This window comes from Rhinolophus sinicus, linkage group LG13, assembly GCF_036562045.2.
Source record: "Rhinolophus sinicus isolate RSC01 linkage group LG13, ASM3656204v1, whole genome shotgun sequence".
Taxonomy (NCBI): domain Eukaryota; kingdom Metazoa; phylum Chordata; class Mammalia; order Chiroptera; family Rhinolophidae; genus Rhinolophus; species Rhinolophus sinicus.
The window spans coordinates 5,265,327-5,292,730 of record NC_133762.1 but is presented as its reverse complement, the minus strand read 5'-3'; the positions used below and the strand labels follow the sequence as shown (position 1 = coordinate 5,292,730).

The 27,404-nt window shown below is 51.6% G+C and overlaps 1 protein-coding gene across 1 annotated transcript in view; it reads right to left on the bottom strand.

Annotated features, from left to right (window-relative positions):
* IGF1R (insulin like growth factor 1 receptor) overlaps positions 1–27,404 on the bottom strand; it is a 258,712-nt gene that overhangs the window by 196,802 nt on the left and 34,506 nt on the right. The window contains exon 2 of the mRNA XM_019726667.2: positions 14,926–15,471. Within this exon, the coding sequence (XP_019582226.1) occupies positions 14,926–15,471 (546 nt within the window). The remainder of the gene's footprint in view (positions 1–14,925; positions 15,472–27,404) is intronic.

Sequence of the window (27,404 nt, the reverse complement as noted above, 5' to 3'; positions counted from 1 at the left end):
GCTCAGCGGTGTGGGCGTGGCCTCAGCGTTGTGGGCGTGGGCTAAGTGTTGTGGGCGTGGCCCTCGGGTTTGTGGGCGTGGCCTTGGCTCTATCTCCTACTCCTGCAGCAAGTTGAAGTTTCCCTGTAACTCACTACGACTTTTCGGGGGGATGAAACAGGGCATGTGAAGTAATTTCCTAGAAAGTGCCAATGAAATACAAAGTTCTAACTGCACTTTTATATGTTCCAGGGCCAAAGCCTTTTCTTCGGTTGTCAGGGCAGCAGGTCCTTGAATAACCAGATCTGTAGACATGGTGTCTGAAGGATCCTATGTGAGCGACCAGGCATCTCAGCCTTCTGCTACCTTCTTTCTCCACAGCAGGAGAAACCTCCTTTCACTTGCTAAGTCACACGTGTGCCACAAGGGCAAAGCACTCCAGACCCAGCACGCCCGTGTGCTCTAACCCAGGCCCTCTCAGCTGGAAAACCCGGCCCCATCAAGCACACCTTTCCATGACAAGGGAAACCGAGGATGCCTCTGTTACAGCGGTCTCGGCTGGGGGTCCGGGAGAAGTTCCCGCGATAGCAGTGATTTAAGTGAAAACGAGCAGATACATGAGAACACGCACGCGCTGAGGTCCCGGGAGGCGGGATTCCTGAACTAAATCGGGGACCGGACTAAATGATGGCTGAGTTTCCTTTTCACTGTGAGACCCAGACACATGTACAGCATTTCCCTAAACTGGCTTCTTCCTTCCACACTAGCAGCCCCTAATTCTCGGGGCCCAGAAGCCACATCAAAGGCACAATCGCCCCCTCACTGACCCATCCAGAGAGACACTGCCTCTCCCCACTAGGAAACTCATTTCTGGGTCCATACCTAAAATTTCCGTTACATCAAAAGCCAAAAAGTTGAGTCTCCTTTAAAAAAAAAAAAAATCAATCTTGTAAGCTCTTCGGTTTTGGTTAATAGGTGATGCTAATGGAATGATTTGGTCCGGGCATGGGGGAGTTGATACACCACACAAAAAGTTAATGGTTACCTGCTGGAGGTTCCCTGAGTCGATCAGTGCAAAAGTTAACTCACTTCCTGTAACCTGAAATAACAAAATAAAATCCTAGAAGAAATGTGAGTTCGTTTAATCCTTTCCATTTTCTCCAAGTATTCATCACTGATACAATTAACTGGGGGCTGGCCTAAACTGCTCCAAAGCTTTTCCAACCTTCTCATTAAATTTGCTCTCCCTCCCGTCATAAAAATTCTAAGCAACTTTGGGCTTCTGAGCATATGACGCAGGATGACAGAATCAAATCCACTGAATTCCAATCTACGGCTCCACTTAATAAACAACAACAAAAATGTTAACAACACACGTTTTTACACATGCAAATGGCATCATAAAATACGCATTGCGAGCCTTCCCACAAGAGTTGAATGAGCTGTTATCCATTATCTTCCAGGCCTGGGGATTTTAGCTTTGCCCCCTTACTACTGAGGTTGCTCAGAAAGCAGAATCACGAGCAACTGCCCTACACAAACGTCTTCACTTTTATAGCCTGTAATCCAAATCACTCTATTAACACGCAGGAAAAACCCAGCTAGCTTCCAAATTCCCCCTTCTTTCCATTACTTCAAGTGACAGCCTTTCCCACCATTTTATCTTTGCATTAAGTACCAGGAGCTGAAAGACGCAATCAATTTAATATTTCTTTCTGCCCATTTACATGACTTATTTGTTCCAGCAGATCCTCTCGGCCACAAAGCCTTCCTTTGCCCATTCATGTCTGCATACTTAACATAGATTTAATATTTCTTAAGGCCAAAAATCGCACGCTGAGTATTTCCTTGGGGAACAGAAGACTCAAGGGGAGAGGGAGCATGTCTGGAACCCCTTTGTTTTCTCATCAACTCCGAAGAACGATTCTCAATAAATTATAAAAAGTTTAAATCAGCACCCCCACATTTGAGATCCAAAGTTGGGGGGAAAGCAAAGGAGAAAAAACTGAAAGGAGAAGGAACCCCATGCTGGTTTGGGACAGTGTCAGACACTTGAGCAACATTCCATCATTAAACTTGCTTGGTGGCCCCGTGATGGAGCAGGGAGTTTAACCCAGACGTGGACCACAAGTTCATGCTTCATAAAAATCATGATAATGCACCCAAAATCTACCATGCAGAAACCAACTTGGGCCTTCGAGGGCAAGAATCCCATCTTCTCCTTCTCACCTCCGACAGCAGCTGGTGGATGTGTGCCGGATTCATCTCCGACAAGCAGGAAGCTGTGAGCATGAGTCCCGGCTCCTGTTCCCATGCACAGATTCCTGCAAAGCACCTTCTTTGTTTCCCCCAAGTTCCCTGAACATCTGGGAAGGGCTAAGCCCTCAGAGAGGGAGTCTTATAGATGACGGGCAGATGGACGGATGGATGGACAGACAGATCAACCTCAGATTGAAAGTGAAAACCACCAGCTTCCCACCACCACCCCACCCCAGCCATCAGATAACAAAGGGACCATCTTCTGCCCCCACAGAACAAAGCTGGAGGCAGAGGTTAGATATAAATGATATCTGAGTCCAACGGGCTTGGGGGTGGATGGGTGGGGTGCAGGGGAAGGGTCACTCACTCCACCACCCTTGCCTTCTATTTTTATGAAACAGTCTACTCCACATTCTGAGCGCCTGGCAAAGGTTTGGAGCACAACCCATTCACACGTCGAGGGCCGTGTATACAACGCTAGGCAAACAGTATTGAGCAAATGTAGACATTCTCAAAGAAAGGCCTCGATTTCACTTGAGGCAAATAGTTTGACCATGTGGAGCTCCAAGTATGGAACTCTCCCCCCTCTCAGCACTTAGCACTTGATACCTCGCTCTCTCTTTTGGCAAAAAAGGCTGGAGCGCCGCAGCACAACATACCTTCTCTCTCTTTGATTTTTTGGAATGTTCCGAGTTTTTATCTTATCTCACAACGAAACCGTAAGTTTCATTTACCTCCGATTGCCGAGCATGGAACGTGCAGGGAATGAGCTGACCGGTGGAAACCGTGGCAAGTTCGGCCAAATAACCAGAGTGAAATCCTGCACAGACACATCAAGAGCTAGCTTCGCTGTTACTTGGAATTCAAACCTCTCCACCATTCTCCCTTAGCACAGGAAGGGTCTGGGCATAACACAATAACACATTCTCTTTCACTCCGTGGATGACACTGGATTCAGGTGAACGAGAATCGTTAAGGAGAAACAGGAAACCCAAAATAATGTGCAACTCAGCCGAGGGGAAGAACTTAACCGGAACCCTGTGTGTGTATACACGTACTCTCTCACACGCTCCCTCCCTCAATCACGCTGAAATTCTATTGAGATTTTAGCAGCTTTATTCATTCCAGCTAGAACCAGCTTGGTCATCTGAAAACACTGTATCAATCCCTTTATAAACACCCTGTCCCTATCAGTGCCGGGACTGGAGTGGGTCCCACGCGGTCTTACGTAACCAGGCGCTGCTCTCACACTTGTGTACCTGCGTGAGGGCCCCTTAGCCCACGTGTCCCGGCCACCTCCCTTCCCTCACAGCCAGCCTCCCGCTCTTCATGACAACCAAGCCACTCGGAGCTACGCAGGGTCAAGCCCACGTGGGAGACGGATCTGTATAAAAACCTCCGTGGGCCTCCCTCTGGCTGTGCGGGGAGAGAACAAGTCACAAGCCCCAACCCCCAAGTGGCTTCTCACCTATTTGGAGAAACAGACAAACGATGAGTGAGCCAGGGGAGAGAATGGGTCACTGAGCCAAGAGCACGGCAGACTCTCCAGACCAGCACCCGAGTGAGCGACATGCAGGCACTTGAGCCCTCCGTTGGGGGTGTGGAGAGGTCTCCTGGAAGCCTGGACCTGAGCCAAGCCCTGACGAGCGAGAGGATGACGGTGAAGAGAGACCGCAAAGACCAGGCCTCGGCATTCGATGTTTGTTCAGCTGAAACTCCCGGCACACTCGCCTGCCAACGTGGCGGCAGAAGACACCCACCCCTCACCCTGCTGAGAAAGCACCTTCATTTCACTCTGATCATCCCCAAAGTACTTCTGAGTCCCCAGCCCCTGAGCAGCACCCAGGCAGACACCAGTCACCGGCCACGAAAGCCGGAAACTCGCGGAGCTCTCGGCGTGCTCGGATCCTGGATGAGGGAAAGCTTACTGCAGGGGAAAAGAGTGATTTAAGTGAATTCAAATTCATTCACCATAATTGCGTTACACCGTTACATCGATGTTTCTCAAAGTACTTATGCATAATTCACTTGGGTAACAGCAAAAGCCAGACCAGAAAAAGTCACTTCAAAGACACAACATAAATCCTACTGAATTGCCGACCGCCATGCCTCCTCTAACTAGGTTTACGGCCTCCTACCCTGTCACTGTGATGCTTCACCAGCCTCCCCGCCGACATCTGCTACCGCCCCATCAGCCCACTGGAGCGGGTACCTGGTAGTCCACCACCCACCCTTCTGGAACCTCGCTCCCAACCAGTCCCTAAGGGGAGGGCACGTCCAAAAGAAGTCGACGGCTTCATGCTATTGCCAGTCTAGTTGTTTCCATTCTCTAGCAGTGTTTACTGAAAGTCAGGCCAGCGGACCCATCCGAGGTCCCCAACACCCCATCTGCAACGATGACTCTCAGGGCCCACTTGGTTCACAAGGTGACACGAGGAGACCAAGTTGCAGGGGGTAAGTGGCCGGCGTCGGGTTCCTCAGCCAAACTCTAATGAAGGAGGTCCGGTCAGTGCTTCCGCAATAAACGACAATCTTTCCTATACATAGTTTTCATGCAAATGCCATCGCTCGTGAGGCAGGGCTGCCCCTTTGCTTCCTGCCATTTCATGACCCAGCCCCCTGCCTCTCCACCCTGGCTCCAGAGATGAGAAGGCAATGTCGAGAGGTTTGCATTTCTTTCTTTTCTTTTCTTTTCCTTTTCTTTTGATAGTGGAGGAATTTGAGACAGGAGTTCTGGGAAGTCAAGAAGCTGGCATCTGAACAGTGCACGCACCCCAATTTTAAAAACGCGCGGTGTACACCAGATTTGTGTACAAAACCAGAACCTGAAGCAAAGCCACTCCCCTTTTACTGATTCGCTCAAGTGGGGTCTGAGCATCAGCCAATGACCGTTTCTCCTGAACGACACTGAAATCCCTTCTCACACATCTTCCGTGGCTCTTTACCGGTACCCTGAGGCTTTCCATGAAGGAAGATAACAGTCCCCGAGGAGACAGTTACCCAAATAAACATCATAAACCCTCCTGTGGGACCAATTCCAGCTGAGGGGCTGAAGTTTCCAGACCCCGCAGCATTAACAGGGAATCGGTGACCAAAGTCTAACCGTTTCCCCCACGTGGCGATGGGCAGAAGGCACGGACGGGGCGGCCCCGAGAGCTGTCATCGCCACACGGCCCACAGCCACTCTAAAATCAAATGAATCCTGCAAAACAAGTTTCTGGCAAAATGCGGTTGGTGCAGTTCTCTGTGGCTGTTTTATCAATTGCCTATTAATAAAAACGGCTTCAGCAAAGCACACCCACAACTCCTAATCCACTACATCCACTGACATTCCCAAGGACAGCCTTTTCTCAGCAAATAAGAAATTTTTTTTTTAATATGTTGCGCTGAAGAAGCATTCTTCCGAGACAATTACACATTCTCGGAATTCCATTCGCCAGCAATTATAATGCCAAGATCCTCCAAGCCTCGATTCCTAGAGTGAACCCACAACGATGGCCAGCCCTGAGGTGGCACGTGGGGCAGGAAACCCAATGATCCCAGGAGACAACGCTATGTCACCTGGCCCGTGTCACCCAGGCTGCATGTGAAACTACAGAGGGGGAGTACGACATACACCTTTGTGAATCTGGGCCTGTCTTTCCTCGGGAGTACAGAAAGCATGAGGTGCCTTTCCCACAACCTTGCTTACAACCTGTTTCCTTGGCACAGTTACTCAAAAGCTTCTAAAAGAAGGATCGATGTATCAGAAAATAATCCAATCATTTCAAGTTCACTGAGGAAGAGACCAAAAATATACCTCTACACCGTGGCTGAGGGAGAATCTAAGAACCTAATAATATCATCGACTTAGCAACGCATAAGGGGCCATCCAGAAGTCAAGAAATCCGAACAAAAACATCACACTGGGTTACAAGCCCAGGAACAAAGCTAGCCTCTTCTGGACCTACGGATCTGACTAGTTTCCATCTGTCTCTGTATTATCACTAACCATCTTTTGGGGGAGAAAAAAATCCTAATTCGAACACAGCGGCTGCCCAGGAGGGGTTTCTAATAATATCTGCCTTCACTGTGCCTTTGTGCGTTGTCGGCTATTTGCTTCCCAATCTTCTTCTATTTCTTTGCCCCTTTTTTATTGCTTAAGCCCAGCTCCCCGGTCTCAGCAGCTGCTAAAAGCCATCCAAGCTCTTTGCATCTATCCGGAAATCCAACGGCAGCCTCGATCCCTAGATCTGCTGCCAAGGGCAGATGTAGGCGCATTGCAGCTGGGCCTCCTCCCCAGGGGCCGCTGGGCACACACGGCGCAGGGCTGGGGGCTGGACAGCGGGTCAGCACGCAGGGCAGCCAGGCTCCACACCACAGGCCTTCCTGAACGGGGTCCCCCTACCACAACCTCACAAACTACACCCACATTCCTTCATTAGGACTTGCAAAAACAAACTCAAGGCCACTCCAGCTTTTCTACCCAAGCTATGCGTCCATATCAGGCACAGCGTCCCTAGACACTGCCTGCTCCCATCCCACGTGGATTCTGTGGAACATGGCCCAGAGAAAGGACACAGGAAGGGTGGTTTTTTTGTGACCCAGGCAGACCAACAAAAAGTGACTTCTGTTCAATAATGAGATGAAACAGCAGCCGGGCTTCTGGGAGAAGGCTTGAAATTCCTGCACCACATTTCCCACCCACCTGATCCCCTTGAACGGAAGGAAGATCTAAGTGAGGACAGAGAGCACCAGTGTTTGTTTCCTGCGCCGGAGATGAGAGGAGGGATGTGAAACAAAACAAAACAGCCAAAACAGGAGAAGAGGCTGGGAGGGAGAAAAAAGTGCTTTGTGTGTGCGCGCATGCACACACACACACCTATGGAGCTAGTGTTCTACACACACACACACGGAGCTAGTGTTCTACACACACACACACAGAGCTAGTGTTCTAAACACACACACACATACACCCACGGAGCTAGTGTTCTACACACACACACACACAGAGCTAGTGTTCTAAACACACACACACATACACCCACGGAGCTAGTGTTCTACACACACACACACACACACACACAGAGCTAGTGTTCTAAACACACACACATATACACACACAGAGCTAGTGTTCTACACACACACACACACATACACACACGGAGCTAGTGTACACACACACACGGAGCTAGTGTACACACACACACGGAGCTAGTGTACACACACACACACGGAGCTAGTGTTCACACACACACACACACACACACACACACACACAGCTAGTATTACCCAAAGAAAAGAACAAACAGGCACGCGCTGCAGCCGCGACCGAGGGCTGGCGACCTGTACTATGTGACACCTGCACTCGACACAGATAAAAACGTATGACCTTGTTATCTTTACCCAAAATTCTGCCCCCTCTGTAAGCACTTGACTGTTCTGCGCAAAACAAAACAAAACCGAACAAAACGCATTTTAAAAAGACACTATTTAATGTCAGCATCCAACCAGACCCTTGCAGATATTTCTTAAATTCTTCCCAGCCCCACGTTTACAAGCAGAATAAATTCACAGAGTCTGATAACTAAATAAATAGAGTCTCCACAGAACCATAGAGGCCGCACCGGCACCCCGACATAGCTGTGTGTACCTCACTGAATGTTCTTTACAGATACGACTTATCTGCACAGAAACGAGAATTCGAACAATTTGGATTGAATTAGCAGGAAGCACTCCTACACTACGCCATGCGATTTATGGTCATTGGACTTTTTGCAATTTAGGGAACGCAATAGAGAAAGGCCATTGACGATACGGCAGTAAGCGTAGGACACACTCAGGCCAGCTTACGGCTCGGAATTGTATGTGACGTGAGCGCAGCTCGTAGATACTGGAGTTCACTCTAACTTTTTAAAAAGAGTAGCAGCTGCTACCTTTTCCCCAAAACCTACTATGTGCTGGGCAGACCGTGTGGTGTGTTACATGTTCCGTGCCACTCATGTGTGGCACCCTCATCTCTGCACCTGTGAACACAACTCATCCACTGTTCCTAAACCTCTGCCATAGGACGGCACTTGTCCCCCCAGCAGTGTAGTTTATTTATTTATTTATATATATATATATATATATATATATATATATATATATATATATATAAAGTAATACTAATACACCCCATTTGCACAAAATTATATATTCTTGCCAGTTTCAATGTTAACCTGCCAGGATGGTCTACGGGGGGAAATCACACCTTCCAGGTGCCCCCTATATGTGACCCAAAGGCGCTCAAACTGAGGGTGGTAGGCACGTGACGGTGGCTGCTGCTCCCCACGATTCTACAACGTTGGCAGGGACGGCCACCCCAGGAATATTAGGAGTGAGGCCCTGACAATCCGTTGCCCCGCAAACTTTAGAACAGTGGCCAGGCTGACCCGGCAGGACACACAATCTTCCGTGGACGGTCACTCTTCCCTGCCTCTGACTTGCTGTTTTCAACCAGCCACCAAAGTTCTCATGGCTCCTTGACCTGAGATGACAACTGTCTCCTCCAGGCTGAGACCTGCTCCCCAACTCTGCCCCCTCCCACCAGGCAGGTCACATGGTCGCCAGGCTCTGTGGGGAGCTACTGCCCCAAAGACTGCGAAGCGAGGCCATTTGGAACTAGATGCCACCCCAGCTCTCATTACAACATCCAGCTCAAAGGCATGTGTTAGCCAGTGGCCGATACAGACCAGAGCTCAGAACAGTCTAGATTTTAGATTTCCACGTGGGGTTCCTTCTTCCACATAGAACGTCTCTAAATGTCTGAACTCCAGATTCCCAAGTTACGCACATGATAGATTCCTGCTCTGTTTAATATCCTGTGTGCCACGGACAGAAAGTCCCATCTCCAGCCACCGGCATTCCCGGAATACCTTGGCTGTCTCTTGTTTCCTTCCAGTCAGGGGGGCACCCCATCCTAGAGGGTGCTCTGAGACCCCACCTCCTAGAGCCCAAGCTCCTGAGTGGCAAAATAGGTTTGGAGGAGGCATGGCTTCCAGTCCCCCCAAGAGCCCAACTTCTGAAGCACCCTCTGCACTCGAATTAACCAACATCGTCCAGGACAAGACTAGCCACGAGCCCACAGGTAATACGTCATCCGCACTCTAGTGGAGAACGTCACCCTGGCCTCATGGAACGCTGGCCTCGTGCAAGAAAAGCAAGAGAGAAATATTAGCGCAACAAAAGACAGAGGCTTCTTAGAAGTAGGAAGAGACCAGAACAATCTCACAAGTAGGTGTGACCGGGGAGATCTGAAGGGACTGCAGACACTTTCCAAACACCTAGAACTGCAGAAACCACCCTAGGAGAGTCATGCGGAAAGCTTTAAGTCTCTAAAATGAGACCCTCCTTAAAGAAAAAAAAAAAAAAAAGGCACTTCTGAAGGAAGTCCAGGAGGGTGACTCAAGTGACAAAGAGCCCAGCACAAAGCCTTTCAGGACTAAGTGACAAACGTGAACAGACTGCTGCACGCCCTTGGTCACGAGGGTCCCGGCAGGGAGGGGAGAGTGTGACTGCCTTGCTGGACTATAAAAAGCAGAGGAATCCCGTGGATGGAGATCACTGCGCCCCGGAGCAGCTGCCCAGAGCAGGGGCCTTGCAGTGGAAGAGACACAAGCTCCTGAGGGCCACACGGAGGACACAAGGCCGGGGCCTGCTGCCCGCCCGCAAACACTTTAAAAGAGGAGGAGGAGGATGGAGGAGGCAGCGGAGGAGGAGACGTGTTAAGATGAAATAATGCACATCACATGCGTGGGGACTCAGAGCAGAGAAACTGCGCGCCCGCACCCAGCAGATGACTTACAAATGAATAAAGGAGCCCCCCACTTTTACCAGCGGGGCCAGACATACCACTCGGTAAGAAAATGGGGAAGGGGAGCGATTCCACGCCCCCTCCCAACGCTGCCCGTTGGAGGAATTCGGATCAACGAGACCCTGTAGGGGGACAAAATGTAGGACTGTCTTTTTCACACCACTTGCCTTCCTTGGAAGTCCCTGGTCCCATCAGTGAAAGGACAGCCAGGACAGTTTTCCTTTTGTCAACAGGAGGAGCCCCTGACTGCCTCCTCCCACGACAGCGCCAATCGGCTCTCTTCCTGGTTTCCCGTTTGGAAGGAGGCGGGAAGTGCAACTCGCCCCAGGACCACCGCCGGCAGGCAGTGCCCTTCTGATTGAAGCGAGGCTGCATCCCCAGCGGAGCCAGCGCCCAACGTGGCCAGGCCTGCGCTTTTGTACATTTCCTGCACTTCCTGGCAAAGACCAGGCCTTCTCACAGGCAATGCAGTGATGTGAGCAGACTCCGAGCTGTTTGTCCTAACAGGTTAAAAAGTACTTGGGGACTAGGGTTAGCAGTGAGGCGTTGGATTATTTAGGGCGGGGTAGGGGTCTCGACCGGAAATCAAGTACCACAAAGGTCCTAAGGCAAGCAAACACTAGGCATCAATCCCTCAGGCAAATTCACCAGGCGGCAAGAGAGCCACAGGTCTTCCGGAAGGAGTCACCCCCATTCCGTCCCTGTACGGGGTTGGCTTTCAGCAAATAACTGTTGCCCAAAGCGGGGAACGGTGCCCCGGGCCAAGCCTCAGCTTTTAAGATGATTTTCCTACTTCTCCATCATCTCTGGCCTTGAGTCCTCCTGACAAGAGCAAGAGAAAGCAGCTGTCATCCAGGGCGGACCACCTTGCCAGCAGGGCTCCTGGGTCGCGACGGCCATGAAAATTACACAGGAAACACTGCATTTCCGAATCCTAGAATCTTTGGGCTTGCTCAGGACTGTTACTACCCACTGTTCTCTGCTCAAGGTGGGAAGTGAATCTTTCCGACATTAAATCTTTCCCAAGCAGGTGCCGTGCTGGCCCCGTGCTCTCCGAGTTGGAGGAAACATCCAGGATTTATTCGGCGCTGCAATAAGGGCCGCTGCCGGGTGCTGGAGTCGGTGAAGCCCCAAAGGCCTCTGGGTGGCAAAGGCCAGGCCGTAGGCCAGCCTGAGGGGCAGCGGGTCTGCGGGGAGCAGCAGCCCAGCACCATTACGACCACGGACACCGCAGGCAGAAGACAGGGAGGCAGCTAGTTGGGTGTGTGGCCCGGTGGCACAGGGTCTGGTGGCAGAAGCCCCAGCTGCTTCGTGGTGTGCCAAATGATCACACCACAGGATTTCAGACCGGGGAGTCTTTGGGTCAGAGTGCGTGTTGGGAAGGTCATGGGCCAACATGGAGAAGCAGGGAGGCTGGAGAGAGAGCAGGTCAGTGAACGGGCAGATCAGAGCAACGTTTCAGACGGGAGCGGCTTGGTGTCCAGTGGGAGACGAAGCGTCCTAGTGACGGCCAAGTTCCTGACATGGGGGCTGGGCGGGCAATAGGCTGCCCCTCCAGAGAGGGAAGAGGGGAAACACACGGGGGGAGAAGCGAGGACTTGGGGACGGCCATCAGAACTGAAACACCCACGGTCATCGGGATAGGAGTGTACGCAAGGTCTCGAGCCCACAAAGCGGTCTGGGCTGGAGGTGACATGTGAAGCCAGATACAGGCGCGAAGACGGCCCAGCTCCAGAGGACGAGGGATGCTGGGGAACACAGTGCAAAGAGGGCCTAGGATGGAGCTCGAGCAACCACGAGCTGGGAAACATCGGACCAAGGAAAAGCAGCTGGGAAGACACGGCTGCAGAGGCAAGAGCAGACTGAGAAGTGACGTCGGCAGCCGGGGGCAGCAGTTACGTGTTGACCAAAAGGAAAAAGCCCTTCACAGTGGTTTGAGGGTCCATCACTTTTTAGGAATAAGTCCAGTCTGGATAAAGCCACCCCTCACATCGCAAGGGCAGAGAGAAATACAGAAGTGTGTAGAGGACCCAGGGAGCAGGAATTTCCTTAACGGGGCTGTCTACAACGCCACCTGTCACTGCAGTCACCGTAGACACGAGGTTTTCCCGCAGAGCGTCACGTACAAATGGCGTATCAGCACTCCATAAGCGCGTGTTTCTCCTTTGCACCAAAGACTGTACACGCACGCCACTCACTGGACCTCTCTGTGCAGACGTCCTCCCTATGTCGGTAGCCAGCCCTGGGCAGAGTAACTGAAGGGGGCTCTTCTATGCGTCATCTTTATCAATGGCCATCTTACCGCTTACAGTGGCCATAAGGCAGACATTTTGTCTGGCTCTTTGATTCCTAAGCGTCCTCGTGGAGAGGGGCCGGCTATCACAGCTCCGGGCTCAGCCAGAGAGGTGGTGTGGGGAAGAACCCACGGCCTTGGAAGGATACGTGACCTCAGAACTTGCAAGGAAGCCAGCTGCGAGCCACATCTGCGATGTACAATTATCCGGGAGCCACATGAACAAGTATAAAGAAACAGGTGAGAGTCCTTTCAGTGGCAGTGTACTTGCGCTACGACGTCCGAAATATCACCCCTGCAACGGGTAGTCCGTGTGAACCATGTGAGACCTACCTTCTTTTTCCCCATCTTATGTCACTGAAATCCCGTGTGTAGGAAAGACGTCAAATTCAACCAGACTCATCCGAGAAACCTGTCCATGCTTGTTTTCAGGACAAGGTAAAGGGAAGACCGTTTCTCCGAATGCTGTTATTCATTTGAAATAAATACTCCACTGTGAAATCACAAAAAAGAGTCAGCAGGACGGAGACAGAGGAGAAGGGGGCTGACGAGGGCCTTGGAAAAGCCAGGGTCCAGCCAATGGGGCGTCAGCATCAGCCAAACCAGCACCAGAGCCCAATTTCTAACCCCCCTTCCTTCCTCATGGTGCGTTTCCTCTTTCTCCTTTTAATCTTCCAACAGCCCTATGAGGAAGATGGGATCCATCCCATTCTGCAGATGAAGAAACTGAGGGCCAGGCAACTGAAATTACTTGCTCATTGCCAGTGACAGCTACTGGACCTGGACCCAGACCACGCCTCGCCCCAGCTCCAGGCGTCTTCAACCAGCTGCTGGTCAGGAACAGTCAAAAACTCCACAGTGAGACCAAAGCGAATATCAACTGAGTCGCTGAACACGTACCCACCTAATAACGTTTTAAACAGCACCTCCCTTTTCTACAGAGCTCAGTTTTCAAAACATGTGTGCACATGTTTGCTCACCACGCAGGGATATACGTGACTGCCCTAAGGAACGTTCTAAAGATGTCCAGCTACCGTCCAGAGGGCTGGCAGGCCACGGTCACGTCCCACGTCCTTCCACTACCCATGATGCCTCCCTCAATGATACCTGATTCGTGTCAAGTACAATTTTTAAATGTCAAGACTACTTAAAAACATATTTTGGTCTTTCCTCAAACTGGGGGATGCTCTCATATAGGGCACAGTTTTAATCAATCACACATGTGACTTTAGCACAGTGCTTTCTTCCAACCCTAGGACACAGGGGGGTCTCCAAGTGGCCTGACGGTACCCCCAGCTCTTTGAGGGCCTGGCTGCAGCCAATGGGACCCCTTCTCCTACAAATCAGATGTTCATGTGCATGCTGATCAAATGATACAAGTGTGAAATGTGTCCTCGGTCGAAGAAAACATCCTTTTTCCTGCATCAGCCCTGGCTGGACGAGAACGAAAGCAACTACCTGCAGGGTCTGGCCTTTGATTTGATACTTTACAAGGCAAGCCTACCAATTTGGGATTTCTTGGCTCCCCGTAACTGGCCAGAGTACATGGGCTTCTTAGGTCTTTAACCATTAACAATAGCTACTTACAGCTAGCACACCGATTTCCAACCAGGGAGCGAAACCTTCTTGGCCAATATACCTAAGCATTGCCGAAAGGAATAGGGCAACGGCCCAGAGTCACATTTTAATACCAAAGAACCTGGCTGTCAAGGTATCGATCACAACAAGACAAGTTCTGTTCCACTCGTGAGAAAAGAAACATATTGCAGATAAACACACAGGAAGCTTCAAAATACCTCCACCTGACACCCAGGAGCAGGCAACACATTTCAAAGTCCTTCCAGTAAGTGATTACTTAAGACTTGCACAAGTCTTCAGGAAAGAGGTAGAAGAAAAAGGAAACAAAGCGCGGGGTGCACAAATGCACCTCGCTACACAGCTACCTGCAAGCACGGCGAGAACCTGGGACCCCTGGAAGCTGGCCCAGGGCTCTCCCACGTTGCCCAGGGGCTCACCAGAAACCAGGACAGCCAAGCATCAGATTGTCATCATTAAGGACCAAGGACAGAGTGGTCACCCCTTTCCCTGGAAGTGAGTTTGCTCTTTATTTTTCCTTTATTCAACTGTCTACCAACGAGATTCATGTGAAAAAAGCCCTGCTGGATCAAAAAATATCCTCCCACGTCAAGGATGAGAGTTGACATGTAAGGGCTCACGTGCTTCCAACATACCAGGTCACCTTTCCCACAGGAATTCAAAGCAGAAGGTCAGCAAGCTTCTAGCCCAGAAGGGCAGCGCTTCATTCCCACTGATTTCTAGTGTGTGATTTGAATGGTCTTGACCGCAGCCATGATGGCCTCCCACCAGCACGCCACCCTCCTGTGTTTGCTGAGAACCCAGATGCTACAGAAAGCCAACCAAAACCCCCAGGCCCCCTCCCCGCGTTCCACACATCCTAAATGCCACTGCCCCCACCCCGCAGAGCACGTGCACTGACGAGGAGCGAGGGGAAAGGAGAGGAGGACAGAAGGCGAGAGGCAGAAGAAAAAGGGTGACTTACTTTTCTGGCAGTGATTTGTGGTCCAGCAGCGGTAGTTATACTCATTGTTGATGGTGGTCTTCTCACACAGTGGCTTCTCCTCCATGGTCCCCGGACACAGGTCCCCGCATTCCTTCGGGGACTTGTTCCCCACGATGTAGTTGTTGGAGACGGCATCAAGGATGAGAGACCAGTCCACTGTGGACAGGTAACAGAGGTCGGCATTCTTCTCGATGCGGATGGCCCCCCGAGTGATGTTCCTCAGGTTGTAAAGCCCGATGTCTTTGAGGTTGGTCATCTCGAAGATGACCAGGGCGTAGTTGTAGAAGAGCTTCCAGCCGCGGATGACCGTGAGGTTGGGGAAGAGGTCGCCGAGGCTCTCGAGGCCGGCCACACGGAAGAGCAGCAGGTACTCGGTGATGACGGTGAGCTTGGGGAAGCGGTAGCTGCGGTAGTCCTCGGCCTTGGAGATGAGCAGGATGTGTAGGTACCCCTCGATCACTGTGCAGTTCTCCAGGCGCTTCAGCTGCTGGTAGTCGTTGCGGATGTCAATCCCAGGCCCGCAGACTGCAGGGACACAAGAAGGCGAGGGCGGGACACGTGTGAGTTAAAAAGAGGCCATTTTTGAAACAATTTGCCAACCCACCGTAGGGGGAGTTTTCAGGACATCTCTGTAGGATCATTGAAAAACAAGACTCCATTCTGCACGGCCGGCCGCCGTGCGGTGTGGGCTGCAGGCTGACTACGTGGGGAGCGAACCGGTCAGTGGGCATTTACGAAGCGCCGCCTGCGGGCCAGACGCCGTGCAACGTGCTCACCAACCATGGGAGACGCCATCCCCAACCTCTGAACATGCAAACCACAGCTCGGCCGTCAGGGTTGCACAGGAGCACGTACAACCCAGGCCAGCCGGACTGCACAGCTCCCCACCCCTCCTGCACAGCGCCGGGTCCCAACCGCTGAAGGATAGCTCAGCAGCCCAGTAGCCACAACTTAGTACCCCGTCCCGCCTCAAGGACACCCAGCTTTCAAGGCTGCACTGAGACTGCGCTCTTCCATGACTTGGAAAATAGGGACTCAAAGAAGCATGTGCCATGTTTCCTGCTATCATTTGACCTGGGCCAAATGGTTCTCCTCAATACTGCATGAATGGAGATAGAAAGACCAAGTTAACAGACAAAGAACGTGTGGTTTGTCCGAATCAAACAGGTATATCATCCCAACTTTAATGAAGTGTTTTATTAATCAAGAAAGCATACTTCTGGTAGACGGGTTAGGTAATAGACAGCAAATAGAGAGTAAAAATCGTCAATAATCTCAACAGCCAAAGATAATCACTGTTAACACCACCGATGCCAATTGTCCTTTCTCCATAAATAATTTAAGGTAAAGGATATCAGACAATAATATAACTTTCTCAAACATACTTCCTTCACTTAATGTTTACCAAGTCAACAAATGTCCTTCTAAATCCTCACCTTAAGAAGGAAACAGTAATTTCAGGGTATGCCTATACACCATGAAGTCTTCTTTTTTCTTTTTAACCAATCCCCTGTTGTTGGACATTTAGGTTACCTCCAGTTCTTTTACATCACAAACAATACCCGAGTGAACATTCCCAGCAGACATCCAAGACTATTTTCTTAGGGTAAATCCCCAGAAGTGGAATTGCTGGGCCAACGCATTGGCCAATTTTAAAGGCTTTTAATAAAAATGGCCTAAAAACTAGAAGACTTGGTTTTATTTTAAAACTTCTAGCCAGGCACACATGCAAAGAAAACCCTTGGTTACTCGCCTTTCCTGGGATATATATTTTTTAAATCCCGAAACCGAGCATTAAAGCGTCTCTGCAGAGTGAAGTCTTCTGATTGAGGTAATACACTCATTTGGAGGACACAGTAGGAGCTGCATGGAAAAAGTGCCTGTCCTCCGAGAAGACACATGGCTAAAACCCATGATACACCCCTGCCATCCAACGCAGGAGCTGGTAGTGGGTACAAGTCCACTCTAGTCCGGTGTGACTGCACTGAGCAGGACAGACAAGGGTCACTGTGGAGCGTCCTGCAGATAGAGGCCCTTTCTGCTCAGTGACCAGGGATGCTCTCTGAAGGGTGAACGGGCTTCAACACTGGACCTACCACTCCAGAGGCCAGAGACAAGGCAGGACGCGGTATGCTTAACGGGCAGCAAATGTTATGGTCAGGGACACAGACCAGCAGAGGAAATGGGGCACGTGAGTGATCCAAACCACAGGTGGGAATGAAGGCTTTCGTCTTGGGAACAAGGCCCCTCCTGAGGCTCCCAAGGGTGCTTCTACAGGATTAATCCGGTGGTCACTGCAGGTCAGAGACCACTGGAATGGAGAGAACCAGGTCTCCACCAGATGGCCGCCACCAGCACGCTCTCAAAATCAAGAACTGTCACCCAGCTTGAGTGTGAGTCTTTCTTTTTCCTTTTGTACTATTTTCCCACTCAGCCCAGCCTAAGCATTCAGACTCCTTCCACGCCGCTATAAATTAAGTCTATTGGTTTGCCCTTACGTAATAAACAGAAGTTTCTACGGAAGAGTACTTCATTCAATCTATTATTGCATTCAATGTGTATTTGATCAGATTATAAAGTGTTAGGCTTTGATTTGTTTGCTACCATTTGCAACAGACCAAAACATTCAGCGCCCAGGGAAAGAGCCAGAAGACGCATAACCAAAGTTTGCTGAGCTTTCATATCGCAATCCAAACACACTGGGGAGACACCAGCTTCCCTCTGCCTCCTGCCTCCCCTCCATGGCCCCCAGAGACCACTCAGCTAACAGAAGCCACACGACAGAGCCGGAACTGACAGCTCTTCCAATGAAAGAGACGCCTCCACACTGGACACTTCCCCCCCATTTATACAAGAAAAAAAAAGGAAGAAACGACCCACTTATTCCTGAAGAGAAGATAAGCCCAAAGCCACAAAGGGCAGGGCAGGACCGGGCCCCCAGCTGTTCGGGATTTTGTGAGTGATAGCTTCGGTCTTTGGGATGTTTTGCGATAGGGACAGAAATGGGAAAACCCAGCTGGACGGTTTATGATAGCACCACGTTCAAAAGGCACAAGCCACAAACAGGAAAGAGACTGTAACGTGCTTCACTTGTGTTGCGAGATGATAGAAGCACAGGGGGGAGGGAACAGGCCACACCACGTGTGAAGGAGACATGCCCTTGCCATCCTCCTCATCAGTGATTAAAGGGCCATCGCAAAACATGGTTTCTCCCTTTTCAAAACCACAGATATCCAAAACGCTAGGAAAACTTGAGGAAAGGCCTTGGAATATGAGCGCTCAGGCAGGCCTGTGAAGACTAATCGCAGCTTATGAAACAAAGGCCAGCAGGAAGCAGGGGAAAGAGGACAGCTGGGAGGCAGGGGCAGTGGACAGGGACGGCAGAACCGGAACAAATGGAGGACCCCCAACGTGGGGAGCAGGGGGCATGGGAAGAGAGGAGGGTGGGAGGCCCTGCTGGCCTGGTACCCAGGTCAGGCCACCTCACAGGGCGTCAGGCAGGCGGTAGGGGAGGCCCTGGGGGGTAGAATTCACTTCCCCAAATAAAGTCTTTCAGTTGAAAGGAATACTGCTCCCCCCCAAATTCCTAGGTGTTTGTAAAACATCAAAAAGCAGAATTCCTGCTCTCAGGCCTGACGTGAGTGGCACAAACAAACTCTATGTATTTGGAAACTAAATCCCTAAGAACTGTTAATAAGAGAAGGGCTGATGAGAACGCCCCCAAGGCTGCACATGTAGGGATCTGGAAGAACTCCACAGGAAACCCAATTACAGCTTTCTTGTATGTTCTACATTCGGCACGATCTGGGGTTCTAGAAAACAGAACATGGAATGACCTGGGTCTATGGCCCAGAGTGCCATTTACGGGCTCCTGTTCGCAAGGGGGCACACCCCACCTCTGAGCCTCATTTTCCTCATCTGTACAATGGCTGTTACTACCTACCTATCCTAAGGATCCAGATACGTGCTTTGGTACCCTGAAATAACAGTAATAAGCTCTAGGCAATGTTACTACATAAATTCAACATTACTAAAAACATCCATCCATTCTGGTGCCCCAATCTAAATATTACTAACATACAACAAAGGGGGAGAAATGAGCAAAATCACCGATTGTCCTTCTGACGCCTTTTCTGGCAAGACCCTGCCAAGGGGCCCATGTCTGGGGAGGTCAGGAAGCCTTCTCAGATGATAGGAGCCCTGAGGATGGTCTGAAGCATGAATGGTGGAGGGGCAGGGCGCTGAGACAAGCAGAGGGAGGGGCACACACCCGGAGGTGGCTGGTGGCAGTTCAGGGGGACCCCAGGGGTACAGCCCGTGTAGAGGGAGAGGAACAAGAACAACAGCAGGGCAGACACTAGAAGGTGGATTGAGGCCAGCGGGTGCTGAGGTCAGCTTTACCTTCCAGGTCCAAGGATAGCCTTTGAAATCCCGCGCGTGCACAGAGCCACGAGAAGGCTTGTTACAACACAGAGTGCAGGGGCCCGAGAAGACGCACGTCTAACAAGCACCTGCCTGACGTTTATCCTGCTGTCCTCGGAAATACTCCTCCCCCACCACCTGTCACTCACCTCCCCACCCACCCACCCACACGAGCGGTGTGGTACAGGTAAAGCCTGTACCTGTGTATCTTAATTGGATCTTCATTCGACCGGAAAAACCCCCAAGCAACCCATAGACACTATGCTTGAAACACAGCAAAGCTGAAGGTAAACAGGGCGGAGAGGGGGTGTCTCCAGGTCCCGTGGCTGCTGAACCTGCCGTCCTGTCCCCAGATCATTCGAGATCTGAGCACACCCTCCATGAGATGAGCTCAGGGAAAGGGGTGGCGTGGCTTTTTCTCCGACCACTCCTCCTCAGTGGACTGCAACTAACCAAAAATCTCCGAGATGGTGAGGAGGGGAGGCAATGTTATGATAACAAACACTGATACTGCTTTCGTAGAATTTGTTACAGTAGAGTTGTCTGTGTACGTGTAAACAGACACATTCACGTTAAACGTTTTATCTTAACGTGTCAATGAGAGTAGGTTTACGTTGTACATATACGTGTAGCTCTCACACAGACAACAGTCCCGCCACCTGACACAGTCAGTAACAAATGCAATCACAAGAGCGTCAGCTACTGCATGACGCAGGTGACTTTGAGAACAGAAATGAAAACTTCAGTGTCATTTTCAACGTGCCAATTGTTCTTCACCGCCCCACATGACAGCCATCTCTACCGTACGTGGAACCATAAGCTAAAAACCCATGCACACAGAAGACGTCCTGAGGCGGGCCACATGCGGGCAACGCAGCAGGTGCTACAATGTGGCAAGGAGCTTCCAAAGATCAGGAGATGCTTACATCCTGCCTCCCCCACTGAAGAAACGGACACTCTTCCAGGAATGAACCCAAAGACTGGACGCAGCACAAGCCCCGTGTCCCCAGCACGTAAAGCATCTGGAAGCGGACAGGTGGGTACAGAACAAAGCTGGATTTGCTTCAGAGGAGGAGCACCAACTGTTTTCCTGGGGCTTCATGAAAACTATCTGGCCTGCTCTGACCGTGACACCAAATTCCTTTCTGAACGTAAAATATCAAAAGTGCACCATTCCCTCTAAGTCTGTATTTTAAAAGTGCCCTTCTACGAGCCTCTCATCTTTTCTCATGATTCCCAGTTCCGATGGCTGGTGGCCTTTTAGACGAAGGAGACTTTCGGATGAAGAGACTAGATTTTCCTGGTTATCCCAAACCACCACGCTGTACAGTCCTTCGGGGTGGGGGCAGCCTCCACCACCAAACAGGCAGCACCCCAACCTCCAAATGGTGAATCTGTGCGTCCAGCGGATGGCGCTGTGAGGCCCCCGGCACTGGGGGAGCTGAAGGGAGACCCAAGATGGGACAAGCACACTTGCTGCAGCCTGACCTGGAAAACAATGTGCTCCGTCTGCCTTCGTTTCGCCTCCCTCACGACTTCCGTTTCCTGCTCAGAACCAGGCTAACCTTCCCGATATAAGCCAGCCCTGCGGCCCCTCCTAGCTCACTGGTCCCCTTTGTAGAACAGGTTACATCACTCCAGCTAAGAGCTCACATCCTCATTTCTAAAGTATGTGACTTAGCGCTACAATGTTCCAGTTTCCTCAAGTGACCCGGACGCCTTCCGTTAGCCGGTTATCCAACCTAAACAAACAGATAATCGGTGCAGAAACCCCACTTCTCCGTGTCCCTTCTCCCCCCTCCGCTGCCCCCACGTGAGCACGCGTGGCACATTCTTCCTGGAGGTGGTGTGAATGAATTGCTGCGGCTTTGTATCTGACCTTAGAGCTTTGCTGGGAGGGTTGGGGGGGGGGCGGGGGGCTAGTCCCCAGGACCAGGTAACTCTTGGTCCCATCACTAACCCCACTACTTGGCCTGCGGCCGCTCACCTCATTGCTCTGCGTCTCAGCTTGCTCATGACTCAGGGGGAGGGCTGGGACTACATTTATTCATTCTTCCAACAGATATTTCGTAAAACCATCACCGTGTGATAGTTAATATGTACCTTCCAGGTGCCAGGAAGTCCGCAGTGCACAAAACCAGCACACTCCTGCCTTCATGGAGCAGTCAGGCCCAGGGGGTCTAAAGCCGCCCCACGCTGTGTCCCCCACGGGCTGGATGGACACCCAGACCAAGATGATACCCCTGCTGGAGGCCGAATGAATCCCCTGTGCCCACCACGGAGAACCATCACACAGAACACGAGAGGAGACCGGCTCTCTGACGCCCATCACAGGGGTCGTCCAAAGCCACACACAGCAGGAGCTCTCAGAAAGAAGTGTGCCGGGGAGCAAGCTGCGGAGGTCAGGAGTAACCAAGTGGGGCCGTCCCGTCTACCCCCAGCCCACCCCCAGAGTCAGATTGGAGCAGCAAAGAAGGAAACGGTGGGAGAGCAGGAAGAGGCAAGGCATACCATGGGAAGCGGGGAAGGGCAAAGGAAGGCATGGAACAGAAGCCACTAAAAAGCCAAGGGAACACCCAGCACTTAAAAAGCAATGGAGGGTCTGGGCATGAATGGGATAAAAACACGCAGTTCGGGAACAGTCATTCTGGCCCTGGGTTGTAATGGGATAAAAACACGCAGTTCGGGAACAGTCATTCTGGCCCTGGGTCGTAACCCACCAAAAGCATAGGGGGTTGTACACCCATCTCCACGGCACCGTTATTCACAGGAGTCGAAAGGTGGAAACAACCCAAGTGCCCATCAACAGAGGACAAACAAAATGTGTCCTACGCATACAACGGAATATTATTACTCCATAAGAGGGAAGGGAATTCTGACACATGCTACACACGGGTGAACCATGAGGGCATTAGGCTGAGTAAAATGAGCCAGTCACCAAAACGAAAAACACCATATGGTATGATCCCACTATGTCGAGGGATCAAATTCATGGAGACGGAAAGTAGAACAGGGGAGGGGAGGAAGGTGGGGAGACAGCGAGTTGTTGTTGTTTAATGGGTACAGCGTTTCCATTTTGCAAGATGAAGAGTTCTGGAGATGGGCTGTATAACAACGTGAATGTACTTGACATGACTGTTTACTTAAAACTGGTCAAGATGATTTGCTGTTATGTGTATTTTGCCACCCTTTTTTTTTTTTTTTTTTAAAGGGACAGGGGAAAACGTTTCCTGCATTTTATTCTGCGCCTCATGTGGGTCACACCAGGGTGAATGGGTGGCTGCAAACGGGCCGGGCAGCCCATCCACATCCAAGGACTGAGGAAAGCAGGTTCGGCCACAGATGGGGTGGGCATTTAGAAATGTCACCAGGCCCCAGCACAGCCAGAGACGTCCACACACAGCGGGCCCTCAGCAAGAGTCTTGCACAGACTCCCCAGGGAAATGGGCTCCGGGCACGCAAGGCAGAGACAAGTAGTCAGACAGGTAGGCGTCGGCATACACTTCTATGAGGGCTGGGCAGAAGCTAAAACCCCACAGGGAACCCACAATCTCTGCGAGGTAGACTGTGGCTGAACCACACCATCTGATATGACTGAGGGCAGAATTCTCACCCTATTTCATCGACTTTCTAACTCTGGGTGTTCGCGGGGCGCTTCTCACTGCCAGATGCACCTGCACCTCCACAGAGCTCTTACCTTATAAAATGCGGTGGAGGAGGCATAGGGCCCCATCACGCTCCAGCCTGTCCCCCAAGCTCCTGCCCCCCTAAGTCATCACCCCCACGCTTGCAAAGGCTTTGCATCTTCTACGACATATACAGTTATTCTTCTGCTCTCTACACGTCCAGATCCACCCCTCCCCCAGAGGAGGGCTGTGAGTTCCACTTTGCACTTTGCCAAGCGTCTGGAGGCTGATCATATCCCAGGGTCCTTGGCGGAAGCATGCAGTGATTTGTACCAAGACCAGGCAGCTTCGGCAGTTGGGGTTTTCCCATCCCCTAGGGACAGCAGCCCCAAGGGAACCACTGCCTGCCTCCTGCCTCCCCTTCCAGGCCCTGGCTCCCCAAAGCATCAGCTAACCCCTTTCTCCCCAGCCGCTCAATCCTGCTCTCGTCCGGACAGTGGCCCGACACCCGAGCCACCGGGGCGTCACGTCCCCACTGTATTATCCAGCAGTAGTATCACCCGAAGGCAGAAAGGAAAAGAGACACAGCTGCAAAGTGGAGCTATGGACCATAAAATAAACCCTGAACCATCATACACCACAGTGATGGAAGTTTGGGAGGTTTGGTTTCTTAAACCATAAGGATGCTTTAAATTGTTAGATGGGGAGGGCACTGGATGACGTCCACGGTGCCTTGTTTAAATCCGTAGCCTTGCTGACAAGGTGAAGCAATATGAATTATACTTGAATAGCCTGGTCTGTGCAATTCACTCTCCGAAGGGATGATTAATGAACAGCATTGGGACGGTCTCTAGAGAAAGACCGCGGTGCTCTTTCTACGTCCCCATGTTTCAACATTTTTTATCAATTACTTGAATGATGGTGCAAATAAAGTGTTGATCTAATGCGAGGCTGACAAGTCTCCAGCAGCAACGGCAAATCCACGGGATGACAAAGGCAAGAGCTAAAAAGATCAACAGATTGGAACGGCAATCGAGAGGAAATTATGTTATTTGGACACTTGGGTGCAAAAAAAAAGAAATGCACAAATGTAGGAGGTGTGAAAAAGACTTAGGAGAGTTAATTGGATAGAACTTCTGTGTGTGATGATGGGGTGCTGTGACCGCCAAAAAAAAGTCAGGTGGTCTTAAACGATACTAAGGCATAGTGGAGCGAGGGGTCACAGGAGAGGACCTCCGAACTGCGTTTGTGTCTCCACACTTTGAAAGAGAAGACAGTGGATGGGAGGACATCCCAGGGACAGCCAGCGTGCTGCGGGGAGATGAAATCCATCTCCCGGGGAGTGGCTGCAGAAACGCAGCACGTGGGGGGCCCCAGGGAGAAGGACTGGTCGGTGCGCTGTGCCCCTGACGGGGGAGGGGGACCCAGAACTCACACCAACACAGAGTGAGCGCTTTGGGCTCATCTCAGAACACACAGTAGGATCGATCTGAAAGCAGGCAGGGCTGCCGAAGGACGGAATAAAGGAAGGCTTGTGTGCAGCGGCACGTTCCAGAGACTGTCTGGACTCCAATGACAGCTGGTCACCTTTCCAGATGCTATTTGTCCCTGTTTCCGGCTGAGGAAAACAAGGCTCAGAAAATACCAACTGAGCCACCTGGGGTAACTCCAGGGGTCAGGCTGGCAAGGATGCTCCAGCTGGGTCCCTGTGCCTGCGGGGTGGGGGCGGGGGTCTCCCCCACCGACAGCCAGGCGCCCATCCTGGGCTCCCCTTTAAAGGCTTCGAGGGTAGACACCTCATCAACCCCAATGCCCTGGCCCCTCATAGGAAGACAACAAAGGAAGCCTGTAAAGATCCTTCCAGATGTCCCCACCCGTATGTAAAGGGACAGACACTGAGGGGGGGGAAGCCACTATTGTGTCTGGCCCCCTACTCCACTGAAAAGCAGACAGTTGCCACGATTCCTCTGCAGAGCATCCAACTCCTGTTTGCTTTTCACAAACCACGGGGGACACGTCGAGACAGAACACACAATCGCAGCCGAGTCCAAGGGCCCTCGCTGCACAGGCCCTGCTTGTTTCCCGGGGAGGACAACTGCTGCTCACCACCCTCCCTGCGTTTCCATGAATCACACGCCCACCTGCAGCTCCACTCAGACAGCTTTCCGTCCACGCACCCTTCACGCACCGATCCCACCTCGAAACGGGGCAGATTTTCCTCCGCCCGTCAGAGACGCCGGTCCCCAAGACGCCCTTAATCTGATGCTGAAAGGCAGATGACACAAACACGCCCTGAGGTACAGAGACTTTACCACCCACTCGTGGAAAAGAAAAATCTGTATGCTCTTCCACAACCATCGAGAAGCTCTTTGTTTTCTTTTCTTTACAAGTTCAGGTGGAGAATAGTATAATTCTCAAGTAGATGGAAAACTGACAAGCACCAGCGGCTCTTGCTTTTAGGGCCAACCACGTAGTGGGGTGTGAGGGGCCAGAGGCAGCTACCAGCATCTGCTACCTCACCCCAAATCAAGCCACCCGTTCTCACCCAAGCCTTCTGGTCGAGCAGACTTGGGGGTGCTGGGGTCGGAGCCGGCTGAGGTCCCAGGGGAAGGGGGCAAAGTCCGACCGCCACCTCCACTCACTCTGGGAAGGTGGCAGATGTTCACAAAGCCACACGGGGTGCAACCGGGGTCCCAGAGCCTGTCCGAGGCTCATTCTCATTGGTGATGGGGTCATGGGCACACAGGATGGTGTCGTGAAGCATTAAAGAGCCTGGCAGGGCCAGTACGTGGGAACACAGGGTGCCGTGGGCTCAGCCCTCTAATAAGCTCCAGTTCAGTTTCCCTGTGCCGACACCAGCACACACTGTGTTACCTGCGCACAGGTCGGCAGCACAGCACGTCATGCAGACAAGCGCTATTACACTAAAACAAAAAAACACTATGGAGACAGAAAGCGTGGCAGTTACGTGCAAAAGGATACATGGAAGTGCTGCTTGGTGCTGGTGACAGACACATTTCCAAACGGTGAACAGAAACGCCCCAGCAGCAGCTGAGCAGCCCCACGTGGAGGGAGTCAGTTCTCCCATTTCCCCTCCGTAGGAGAACGCAGGCTGCAGCCCTGAAGAATTCTACCCGAGAAAGGAGATGACCACTCTATCAGGAAACAAAGCTCTGGGACGTGGCCTCTGCTGGAGGCGGGGGGGGGGGGGGGGGGCGCAGGAAACCAGGAGAACGGAGGGCCGAGTCTGCAGCTGGACAGCAGCCACACTCAAGAGCTGTGTGGACCAGCCTTCCCAGGGACCCACATGGAACCTGGCTCAAAGGATGGCATTCAAATGCAGTTGGTCTGCAAAGGAGATAAAAGCCTCAACAGAAGCCTCACACCTCCACAATGGGATGGGACGTGCTGCCCCCACATGCAGGTGGCACCCCTCACCCACCCATGGCCAGCAGTACCTCTGTGCCTGCTGCCCTGTGCCCAGCCCAGACCCAGCCCTTGAGGCTTAAGGCGTCTCCCAGGCACAGCCGGCAGGTGGGCAGCAGGTTCGTGGGCAGGAAGTAAAGGGTGTTCCCAAGGGACCGGGCAGGGCTGGCGGCTCGTCCACCCAGCCCTGGGATTAGGGGACACCACCGCCCACACTCTCTAGGTCCGTGCCTTGGGCGAAGGAACAGGAGACAAGGTCCTGGCCACAGGTAATGACCCTGGAGACGAAGGACCTCAAGTTGTCCCACAGCTCAACCAGCCAGGCCCACGTCACCTTGAGGCCCCTCATGCTTCGAAGATGTCTCTCCCCCGCCAATAGCCTCCAAACCCTCAGGCAGAGCCAACAACTGAGGGGCCCCAACTCGGGGTGCCACGGATTCAGTGCTTTCCATTTTTAAAAGCTGGGGCCTGTGCTGTGACCAAGGAAAATGTCGTCAGGAGCGGTTGTGAGAAAGAGTTTTTAGATGAAGGCTTTGATTCCTTGAGGGGAGAGCCTTCCGTTGTTTATCTATCCATCGGAGCTTGGGACTACGCAGATGTTTATCAAATGTCACTGGAGAGCCCCGTTCTCGTGGCCCCCTGACGTGAAGGTGTCCGGGGCACTGTAAACACACGTGACACTGTAAACACACGTGAGGACATTTTTAATGTATAGGATTAGCAAAAAATTACAAATCTCGTAACGCCGAGCTTGAGTGAGGACATGGGGCAACGGGGACTCCCCGACTTTCAGGAGGAACACATGTGTATAGACGTTTTGGAGGTCAGCGTCCATCCCCAAAGCCAAATGCCCATGACCTTGGACCCAGGGGAGCAGGCACAGAGACTCTTCTAGGGACCCGTCCCTAACATAGCTGGGGTCAACAGATAAATGTCTAAGTATTCCCTAGAATCTTATTTGTAAAATCAAAACCCAGGAAACAA